Below are 11,974 nucleotides of genomic sequence, written 5' to 3' on the forward strand. Positions count from 1 at the left end.
GAAGGATGGATACAACAAATAAACATCATGTTCAGGGAGAGGACCGTCTCCTGCACTTAGGCTCTCTCTGCTCTGTTTCCTTCTTTATTTTGATCATACCATCCTGGAGTGATGACTAAATTGTGATTAGATTTGAGGACACGCGGCACTTTCATCTGTCGAGTCGGTGTGTCTCACAGCCCTCCAACCCGACACCTCTCCCCCCGCCACCCCGAGCCACCAAACACACACAATAGCTGAGGACCCAGACTCACTCAGCCGCTATTGAAGAGCAGAGTGGCTGCTTGGTCTCCATGGAAACAACATTCACGTATCTGTGTGTTCAATAAATGTACTCCTGGGATAATTTATTTTAACATGCAAATACACTTTGTATTTTATATGAAACAATAACCTGCTCTGTCCGGTGTGATACCTGCAGCGTGGTGGACGAGTGGTCCAAAACAGAAAGTTCCCGGTTCAAGATGTAATGTGGCGTTGTGTCAAGAAGGGCAACTGATGTAAAAAATAAATAAATAAAATCAATGAGTGGATCCACTGTGAGGATCATGAATGATAAGGGAGATGCTGAAAGAACATCCGGTGTAATTTCCCACTCCAGACACATAGATGAATGTTATGGAAACTTTCTGGTTGCACAAATGAGTAGAAAAAAATGGACCGTTCTTTAAAAACGGAGTGACACTGAAAGTACAGAACTGCACAAACTCCATGCAGTTACACAATTCTCAACTGCCACTTGGTTACACATTTCTGTTTAGTTTATGCATATTTTGTTTATGCACAAACCCCTTATTGAAAGAAGAAGAAGACGTATGAGTGGTTTTGATTCTTCTTGACACAAGAACTTGACATGGACATCTCTCTAGGCATGCTGAACTTTGAAGTATTCAGAAGGCATTACACGATTCCCCATATTTTGAAACTGAGCAGGTGCAGATATGCTCTGGAGAGAAGGGGAATGAAAGTCATTAGGAACATGTACCTAAATGAGTGAGGTAACAGAACACTGAAGGTGCAAGGAGTAGAGGTGTTGAAGGTAGGTGAATTTTACATTTTTTTGGTTAACTGCTCAAAGGAGAGTGTGGTAGAGAGGAGAAGAAAAAAGTTCAGGCAGGGTGGAGTGGGTGGAGAAGAGCAGCAAGAGTGATTTGTAACAGAAGGATATCTACAAGAGTGAAGGGAAAAGTCTACAATTAGTGAGACCAGCTATGATGTACGGCTTACAGATGGTGGCACTAACAAAAAGACAGGAGGCAGAGGGACGGCACAGGTAGGACAGCTTGGAGATAGCGTCAGAGAGGTGAGACTGAGATGGTTTGGACATGTGTAGAGGAGGGACCCAGGGTATATAGGGAGAAGGATGCTGAGGATGGATCCACCAGGCAGGAGGAGAAGAGGAAGGCAGAGTAATTTATTTCTTAATTTGAATGAAGGTGGATTACAGTGTTGTAAGAATTGAAAGCAACCTAAAGATTGAAAAATAGCATGTGACAGGGTTAATGGTATCACATTACTCAGGCACACACCAATTCAGTCTTTACAAAAACCACAGAACAGGAAAATTTTTGAAGAATGTTACTAAATATGTTACTAAAACAGAAACAGAAGGCATGAGTAGGCTTATATCCTGCACGTACACATAATACTGCACTGTAAGAGTATAAGAGGTGATGCTTTAGTGGCTAAGCATTGGGCTTGAGACCAGGGGACCCTCAGTTCAAACCCTGACTGGACAGAAAATCTCTAAGGGCCCTTGGGCGAGGTCCTTAATCTCCAAGTTGCTCCCGGGTGTAGTGAGCGCCTTGTATGGTAGCATCCTAACATCAGTGTGTGAGTGTCTTTGTGAATGTGAGGCATCAATGTAAAGCGCTTTGAGCTTCTGATATAGATGGAAAAGTACTATATAAATGCAGTCCATGAAGGCCAAAGAGGAAATAAATAAATAACAATAAAAATTAGATTGATGCAACACCGAATCTGCAATGTTTCACAAAAGCCTGATGGACAGATCCTGTTTGACATGTTGTCCGTCTGCGTGTGCACGTTTGTCCATCACACATCAACAATAGTCACACACAATGCTGTGTGTGACTGCGATTGCAGCCTCCAAGAGTAAATCCAATTATCGGGGACAATAAGAAGCACCTCAGGGCTTTGATCTGATGCTCCCAGCTTCAAGACTCCTGCAGGATCCCTCATCATGTCAAGGGCCCCCGAGGGCCAACACCTACACCTGTACTACACACGCACACACAAACAAACAAACAAACAAACACATGAATATGAATTTAAAAAAAGAAATGTGTGTTGATTTGAAATACTAATCAAAAATACAATCTGATAAACTCTAAGAGGGGAAGAAGAAGAAAGAAAACCGTTCACTGCTTTTTTACCCTTTAAACCACGACACATTACTACCATCTAGTGATGAATTATGAGTACCTCAGCATAGCAACAGTGTCTATTAGAATGGTTATTATGCAAAAGAATCAGAATAAGACTAGCTTTTATTCACCAAGTATCCACAGAATACAAGGAATGTGACTTCGGTTTGAGCTGCACTCTCTAAGTACGGCAGGTGTAAATATACACTAAACACTGAATAATTCACAGTAATAAAATGTGCAAGAAAATAAAAAGTGCAATTAAAGAAAAAGATACGCGAGACAGACAACAGACTGAAGTTAAGTGTTGTGTGGGCCGCCAGAAGAGGAGGTACTGCTGGCCCACCACCAGAGGGCGCCCTGCCTGAAGTGCGGGCTTCAGGCACGAGAGGGCGCTGCCGCCTACAGGAACAGCCGAGGTGACAGCTGTCACTCATCAACTATGACAGCTGTCACCGATCATCTGCATCTCACCCGGGATAAAAGCAGGATGACACCTCCGAGATATCGACTTCTGTGAGAGGTAACTTTCTCTGCCAGCATTCAGTGATTTCAAGCGCTATTGTGTTGCAGCTGTCAACCAGAGGACCGGCGTGGGTCGCGACTGTTTCATCCTACGTCCCGTCAGATAAGTGGTTAAACAGACGCTGCACGAGTGTGTGTTAAAGGTGGAGGTGGAATTCCCACCATTATTGTTACAGGGTGTTCACACACCCACACTTGACTGTCTTTGTTCTCCGCCAGCAGTACCAGATCCGACACGCTGAGACGGTGGCCACCTGGGGACTTCGGGACTTGGTGGCTCCAGTATCCTTCGGGTTCGGTGGCGGTGGAAATCGTGTGGTTCCAGTTCATCTCCAGACGGGCGTCTCCTATCGTCGAGCCTACCCACACGACACCTTCATTAATTGACTTGTATTCATTCTGTAATCTGCTGTGTGTGGTTGTGACATTCACAACAGTAAAGTGTTCTAATTTAACTCCCTCTATTGTCCGTTCATTTACGCCCCCTGTTGTGGGTCCGTGTCACTACACTTTCCCAACATTAAGTTGTACATGAGGTATATGAATGAGTGAGTTTTTTGACAGGTTTATTTGTTCATCAGTGTGATGGCCTGTGGAAAGAAACTGTTCCTGTGTCTGGTTGTTCTGATGTACAGAGCTCTGTAACGTCAACCAGAGGGGAGGAGTTTAAACTTTGTGTTTCCAGGATGGGAGGGGTCTGCATAGATGTTACATGCTCACTTCCTTGTCCTGGACCCGTATAAGTCCTGGATGGAGGGCAGGCTGGCTCTGATGATTTTTTTCCTGCAGACCTGACAGTTGGTTGAAGTCTGTGTCTGTCAAGTTTGGAGACGGAGGGAAACCAAACAGAGATGGAGATGCACAGGACAGGCTGGATGATGGATGTGTAGAAGATGATGAGCAGTTCCTGGGGCAGGTTGAACATCCTGAGCTAGGACATATAATAAGAGACATATAAGACCCAGAAGGACATATAATAATAGATTAACATATAATATAAAGAAGTCATTGAATATGCCTATTGGATTGTTAAAATCAGAGTGAGACTCATCTTTGGGTACATTCTCAAGAAAGTAAATTTGCTTTCAGTTTCTTTTGTCAACCAAATGATAAAGGTAGAGATTATCTAAATGAACAGAAAATTAAAGTCAACCGAAATCTCATGGAAAATGGAATTTTCGAAGTGACTTGGCACGCGTCATAAAGGAGCTCTGTGATGACGTGTTGGCTTTTCGTAGATTTTAATTGGTCCTTTCCAAATATACCCTCTCAGGTATAGAGATGAATAAACACTAGAGCGGACTTAAAGCTACTTTCTGCGATATTTTCGTCTTCCACCTTGGGAGGGCAACCCACATCTATAAAAAACAGTGACACCTGTGAGGTGGGATGGATTATCTCGGAAAGAAGTGCTCACTAACACAGGTTTAGACAGATTTGTGAACAATACTTGAGAGAAATAGACGTTTTGTGTATATAGAAAATGTTTTAGATCTTTGAGTTCTGCTCATGAAAAATGGGAGCAAATACAAAGGTGTTGTGTTTATATTTTTGTTCCGCATATATTTTCCTTTAGGGTAGATTAATATTTGTTCCACAGTGTGAATTGATGTTTTGTTAGATGGTTAAGTTTGCAAAGTACATCCAGACAAATAGTTATTTCAAGGCAGGAAAAAAAAATGTATCCAATTGGTATCGGTATCAGCAGATACTGAAGGTTCCAGTATGTTTAGGGGAGGTGATGGTCTAGTGGTTAAAGTGTTGGGCTTGAGACCAGAAGATCCTGGGTTCAAATCCCAGCCTGACCGGAAAATCACTTAATCCCCTAGTTGCTCCTGGTATGTCGTGGGCGCCTTGTATGGCAACAGCCTGACATCGGGGTGAATGTGAGGCATTAATGTAAAGCGCTTTGAGTGTCTGATGCAGATGGAAAAGCGCTATATAACTGCAGCCCATTTCCAGTATTGGTACTGTATCAGACATGAAGAAGCATACCATCCCTAATAATTATTACAATTAGTTCCATTTTTTTATCCACACGATTATAAAGCCAGATTGAATAATATTTTTGACAGTCTCTCCCTCAGAAATATATCAACCTCAATCATAATAACAAAAGTGAATAGAATTTACACCAAGTTAACCAAGCCATCGCCGATATTTACCTCCACCAACAAAGCTTGAGGAGGTTATGTTTTTGCACTGTTTGTTTGTTTATCTGTTTCTGAACATCCTGGAGCCCACAATTTTACATATTTTATTGAAGATTCATATCCTGACAGGCAAGAAGTGATTCAATTATCAACGTCATAGGTCAGAGGGCAAAGTCAGAAAAAATCTTGGAAAAATCCCTATCTTTAACAGTGAATAAATATTTAAAAATTCATAACTGTCAAAAAAGATCACATTTCTTTCATATTTGACAGCATTGTGTGGGATGGTATCCTCTATCATCGGACGTAGTTTGATCTGGATCTGATACATATTGCAGATTTTGTGGCCATTTAAATTTATCATTGAAAACCCCATTTAATGTATATTTGAAATTATATTTTAATCAAACTTGCCCCAATCACTCTCACATTTGAAGGAGGGGTGCAGACTGGGACTCAGTATCACCTGACAAAAGTCTGATCCAGATCTGATCCGTATTTATTGAAAAGTCCATTTGGTGTACGAGGGCTGTCCGTAAAGTATAGGTCCTTTTTATTTTTTTCAAAAACTATATGGATTTCATTCATATGTTTTTACGTCAGACATGCTTGAACCCTCGTGCGCATGCGTGAGTTTTTCCACGCCTGTCGGTGACGTCATTCGCCTGTGAGCACTCCTTGTGGGAGGAGTCGTCCAGCCCCTCGTCGGAATTCCTTTGTCTGAGAAGTTGCCGAGAGACTGGCGCTTTGTTTGATCAAAATTTTTTCTAAACCTGTGAGACACATCGAAGTGGACACGGTTCGAAAAATTAAGCTGGTTTTCAGTGAAAATTTTAACAGCTGATGAGAGATTTTGAGGTGATTCTGTCGCTTTAAGGACTTTTCACGGTGCGAGACGTCGTGCAGCGCTCTCAGGCGGCGTCGTCAGCCTGTTTCAAGCTTAAAACCTCCACATTTCAGGCTCTATTGATCCAGGACGTCGTGAGAGAACAGAGAAGTTTCAGAAGAAAAACACAGGAAAAACACCTCCGTGTTGATAACCATTTGTAAAATCCAGGCGGCTTTTGATGGCTTTCAGTGGAGTGAGTATATGAGAAATTGTTTATCAGCTGGAGATGTTCCAACTTGTCCTTAAGGCTTCCAACGGAGGTGTTTTTCCTGTGGCGGAGCGTCGTGGCGGCTGCGAGCCGACGCTGCAATCCGCCCGCACGTCTTTCATTAAAAAAATCTCCTTTAACAGTGGAATATCCGGATAAAATGCTGAAACCGACTTCTTCTGTAACTTCTCTGTTCTCTCACGACGTCCTGGATCAATAGAGCCTGAAATGTGGAGGTTTTCAGCTTGAACAGGCTGATGACGCCGCCTGAGAGCGCTGCGCGACGTCTCGCTCCGTGGGAAGTCCTTAAAGCGACAGAATCACCTCAAAATCTCTCATCAGCTGTTAAAATTTTCACTGAAAACCAGCTTAATTTTTCGAACCGTGTCCACTTCGATGTGTCTCACAGGTTTAGAAAATTTTTGATCAAACAAAGCGCCAGTCTCTCAGCAACTTCTCAGACAAAGGAATTCCGACGAGGGGCTGGACGACTCCTCCCACAAGGAGTGCTCACAGGCGAATGACGTCACCGACAGGCGTGGAAAAACTCACGCATGCGCACGAGGGTTCAAGCATGTCTGACGTAAAACATATGAATGAAATCCATATAGTTTTGAAAAAAATAAAAAGGACCTATACTTTATGGACAGACCTCGTACATTTTGTATGAGGTCTTATGAAAGAGGCTTCTAACAGGACTTTGACCTTGAAAATTTTTTCCAAGGTAAAAATTTGTGGAATTTGTGGAGGTGTGGCGGAGGTTTGTACTCTACGAGCGCGGTGCTCTAGTTACTTATTTGTTTATTACATAAAATTAGATTTTGTTAATACAAGAAAAGATCCACAGTTCAGACATGATCACTCACTCCCCCGCCCCCCCCACCACCTCACTTGCAGAAATAAGACGAGTCTAGTGCTTTTTTTTTATCTCTATGGTTTCAGTGACGTCACGTTTCTCTGAAGGTGTCTTTGGGTGAGGAAACATGGCGGTCGCCGGCAGAAGGACGCTGGACGGAGGAGAATCGATGCGTTTTTCTGAGTTTAAACCAAAAACAGACTTTAATAGTGGCGGAGAAATAGACAGACGGCTGGTGAGGAAATAAAGTGTTTTCTTACATTTGCATCGAATTAGCGCAGTTCAAGCTAAACAGCTATGGCTAACTGCTAAAAGTTTTATTATTTACTGTGTTATTTAAGATTATCTCTGGAAGGCAAAATAACATTTATCATCATTATAAACATTGTAATTCACGGCAAATTATCTTTGCGCTGTTTATCATAACACGTGCATTATGACGTAATAAAATCTGCGTCTGTATTTGTTCTTCGTTACATATCAAAGGAAAGGTTTTATTTTTTGATTTATAAATTCCTCAGTTGGTCGACACGTCGGTAAAAGTTTAAAAATGATCAATAGATTTCTGAAGGAGTTAATGTCTTCGTCTAACTCGTTTTGTCCAACCAACATTCCAAACACACACACACAAACTTTCATCACAAAAAAAGTTTTCATGTTGGAGAAGAAACAGAGACAGAATTTCTCCAAATCACATCTTTTCCCAACTCATGTTTTTTTTTTCACTCAGCAGAATGTCAGATATCTTTCGTCACTTTCTGCCATATTGACTGATTATCTGATTGGTGGTTTTGTTGTTGTTGTTGTTCACAGGGAGGGACTCTGATCGTAGTGGGTCTTGGTGTGGCCGCTGTGAGTTTTGCAGGTAAGAACACAGTGATCCACGGTTTTTTTGACACAGCTCCATTGTGACGTGCAGTAAAATTGGCACCACGGGTCACTGATGTAATTGTTCACCCGCAGGCCGCTATGCGTTCCAGCTCTGGAAGCCGCTTGGACAAATGTTCTCTGACACTGTGAAGAAAATGCCCACAGCGGTGAGTCAAGAACCACGTGCCCAAGACACCATGTTTGGAATCATTGCTGTTTGTGTGTGTGTGTGTGTGTGTGTGTGTGTGTGTGTGTGTGTGTGTGTGTGTGTGTGTGTGTGTGTGTGTGTGTGTGTGTGTGTGTTTCTTTGTCAGCAGCGTTTCCCATTGCTGATGTTTGGTCACAGTTTCTGTCCTGATGTCAAAACTGAGGAAATAAGGCTCAATGTGTTCAAAAAAAAAAAAGTAGGCAAATTTGTACAAAATTTGTATTTACCTACTACTTTATACCCTCTATTCCGCTTACACACAAGTGTAACCAAATACTGCTAAATATATACAGGCACGTATGACTCCATTTACACAATTGCTTTGTGTGCACAAAATGTTGCTACTGTTTTTCCCCACATTTATCTGATGGCCCGGTCACACGACATATGACGATTCCTGAATGAAGGGAAAAAACTTTTTAAAAAAAGTCGCAAATCATTGAGAAAAGGTGGACGAACAAGCTTCATCACTGAATAGCCTGCGAATCAAGAGTACAAAAAGAACAAAAGAGGAACAAAATGAAACCGAAGCTAACGTTGATCTCGACACTTCAAGCGAAACGCGCCTGGAGCCACTGCTGGAGCAGTGTGTCTGCATCCTGCTCTGCATTCCAGGACTCGGCACTGACGGAGCTCATAGCGCCTGACTCCTGGAGAAGCTGCATACAGAACCCCGTGATCCAACCAACTGTGGAGATCTGTGCACACATCGGTGGATCCACCTGCTCTGGTTCCTTGTCCAGAACAAAAGAGGGATCATCTCCTTCATCATCAGAATCATTACTGTCTGGTGCAGACTGTGACGATATGCTGCACGCTCCATTTTGCGCCAATAAAAAAAAAACTGAAGTGCTTGCTCACCATTCATAAAACACCTCATTTAAAAAAAAAAAAAAAAAAACACCACCACAGTAACCACACACACGAAATACTCCACCAAAATAATACACTCTGCAAACACGCCCGGACATGCAACTCTCTCCTCTCATGCTCGCAGCACTGGAACAACACCAAGATCACAGACTGCTGTGCGCTGGTGGAGGAGGCCAGCACCATGGCATGACTGCAGCAGCACTCACCACATCACGGCAGAAGCCCCACACCTCACACTAGCTCAGTCTGCAGAGAAGGTTAAACGATGCAAACAAAAGTCCAGATTTCTTATTTCGTTTGGGCTTCGTTGCCCTTCGTTAAGTGCCGTGTTACCGGACCTTAAAAAGCTAAAGTTTCAAAATTGTCTTCCGTTGAAAAGCATGAAGCACTTTTCATGGGTTTTATGCTGCGGAAGGAGGCTTTGGCTCAGAGAACAGTGGTCAGTGATTACGGGATGTTGTACCCACTCGTCCATTCGCACCTACATTTACACAAGGCCAGTGTGGCCAACCGAATGCCCCCCCCCAGTAATCACCCCCACCCCCCTTCACTGCATATGGGGCATTTCGGAGCGTCCGCAGCAATTTACTGATTATCGCCTCGTTTCTGCTTCAAACTGCCTCCAGTCATCATCTGTCTCAGCAAGAAATATCTGAAGCTTTTGGACAACAATCATTTCCACATAAATTCAGCATGATTTCATCATAAAAGATGGAGGAAGCGATCAGAGCACATGCACAGTGCAGGCAGGGGGGGACAATTTTTAGGGGGGACTATTTGGTTTGTGACACCAGATTTCCGCACACTGTTTGCATAACGTCAGGTATCAGTCACGTCTTTTGGTCGGTCCTACACAGGTAAAGGTTGCAGTGCGTGTGGGGAATAGGTGGAAGAGAGAGAGACTGTGGATTTATGAGTGACATTGAATGCATCACGGAATGTATGTAGAGAAAAAATGGTAATGGAACCAAACTAGAGCACTAATTGTCAATTCCACAGATTTTTATCTTGAAAAAATATTTCAGTGTCAACGTCCTGTTAGAAGTGGCTTTTCATAAGCTAAATTAGATGTGATCAAATGTCAGGAGGATGTATTTAGTTCCTGCACTTGAATCAGAGTTTTTTGTGATATGTCAGGGTTTTTTTTTTTTCCGGTTTCTGAATTCTTTTTCAGATGATTTTCACAGAACATCAGTTATCTCTGCTATGCACAATTTGTCATTGCTTTTTGGCACGTGGCTTCCAACTGATGACTGGAAAATAGACAAACAGGAATAAAATTGGAACCGCCATCTAATATTGGTGGTGTAGATAAATCCAGAACAGAAAAATGAGAATCCAAATCTAGGAGTTGCTGGGTTTTTTTTTTTTTTTTTTTTTTTAATCTACATTGTGTAATTACACTGTGCTGCTAACAGTCATGATGATGGAGTATGATAATGTGATTAGTGGTGATCTGATTGGCTAGTCAATTGCATTTCAGCTCTGACATCTGTCCAGAACCGACCTGCTCCCTATTTGATGTGTCGCGGTACATAATACACAACTGGGCATTTCTTCTTCTCTGGGTTTTTGTGTTTGAAAATGGAGAGCAAAGCTCTCAGTGGCGTGAGACTGAAACCTGGTCCTAAAGGATTAAGGATGACCTGAGTCTGAACTAAGATTAACGTTGGAACTGTCGTGTGTCACCTCAGGCTTTCTCCACATACTACAGAGGAGGATTTGAGCAGAAGATGTCCAAACGAGAGGCCAGCCTCATCCTGGGAATCGGGTAGGAAACACTTTGTGTCCGATTACTCTGATTAAAATGTTGGGTCACGCTAACGTACGCGCTTTGTTTTCCCGTCCAGCCCAGGCAGCACTAAGTCAAAGGTACGCGAGGCCCATCGGAGGATCATGGTCCAGAATCACCCAGATAAAGGTGAGTCAGGCCACAATGCTCCACATAAGCCAGAACTTTAACTCAGATCACTGCAGAACCAGTTCAGTTTAAACGGGGTCGTTGTTTCCCCCCAAAGCGCTGAAGTCCGTGTTGTTGTGTGCAGGCGGCTCTCCGTACCTGGCGGCAAAGATTAATGAGGCGAAAGACATTTTGGACAAAGAGAGCCGGTGATGACATCGTTCATCCGTCCAGCTTTGTTCTGCTGGAATACCTCATTCCAAACACCAGACTCGAACCTCAGCTCTTCTGGATGCACAGCTTCCTGCTCCCCTCTCGCTCACTATGAGAAACGAGGACACCTTGTGGTGAAAACAATAACAGAGAAGTGGCTGACATTGTCCAACTGGTAGAATATGCACTGTAAAATAGTTATAACTTATGTAAAATAGTTATAACTTCTCAAATGAACAGTTGAGACCTTGCTGCACATTTGAACAGCATTTGTTGCCATCTAGTGGGTGATGTGAGCATTTCCTTCTGTGAATTTCATATATGAAACCAAAATTTAGTTTAAAAAAAGCATTCATAAATGTCAAATGCATGATTTTTTTTTTTTTTTTTTTTTTTTTTTTTTTTTGGCTGGCTCCCAGAATTAATGTGTAAAAACGTTTGATATTGCAAGTTTAACAGTTCTTGAGTTTAGGACATTGAAGGTTTGCCATACAGACAGCAAAGACAGCAATTTCTCTTGACAAGCACAGGAGTTGTGAATAAAAGGGGTTTGGAAAATGTTTGTAAAATGTGGAAGTTTGTCTTTAGATGTTTGCACTCAAATGTAATAAATGTTCATTTTCTTAAAGTTTGATTTTTATATTTAGTTCTTATCCAGGCCTTTTTTTTCCCTGTATGCTTACAAATATTTGGTGCCGAGATCAGACCGAAGATGTTCAGAAGTCGACATCAATAAATGTGATGTTTGAGAGGTTTAAAAACGGAACTGAACATGAACACAGCACAGAAAAGCTGAGACTAAAAACCATTTATTTAAAATGAGTTAATTATTCAAAAGTTTGTTAAAAATTTTCAGGCAGTCAAACAAAAACTGCAAACAACTGTTCAGTGG

General features: G+C 42.2%; 1 protein-coding gene across 1 annotated transcript; it reads left to right on the plus strand.

Moving 5' to 3' along the window:
- Positions 1 to 7,110: 7,110 nt before the first annotated feature.
- dnajc15 (DnaJ (Hsp40) homolog, subfamily C, member 15) lies at positions 7,111 to 11,456 on the plus strand. Its single transcript, XM_034186385.1, has 6 exons — positions 7,111 to 7,253; positions 7,832 to 7,883; positions 7,982 to 8,055; positions 10,664 to 10,740; positions 10,820 to 10,890; positions 11,015 to 11,456. The coding sequence occupies exons 1-6, from the start codon at positions 7,146 to 7,148 to the stop codon at positions 11,080 to 11,082; spliced, it is 450 nt and encodes a 149-aa protein (XP_034042276.1). The 5' UTR covers positions 7,111 to 7,145; the 3' UTR covers positions 11,083 to 11,456.
- Positions 11,457 to 11,974: the final 518 nt, after the last annotated feature.

This window comes from Thalassophryne amazonica, chromosome 14 (genome assembly GCF_902500255.1).
Source record: "Thalassophryne amazonica chromosome 14, fThaAma1.1, whole genome shotgun sequence".
Lineage (NCBI taxonomy): Eukaryota > Metazoa > Chordata > Actinopteri > Batrachoidiformes > Batrachoididae > Thalassophryne > Thalassophryne amazonica.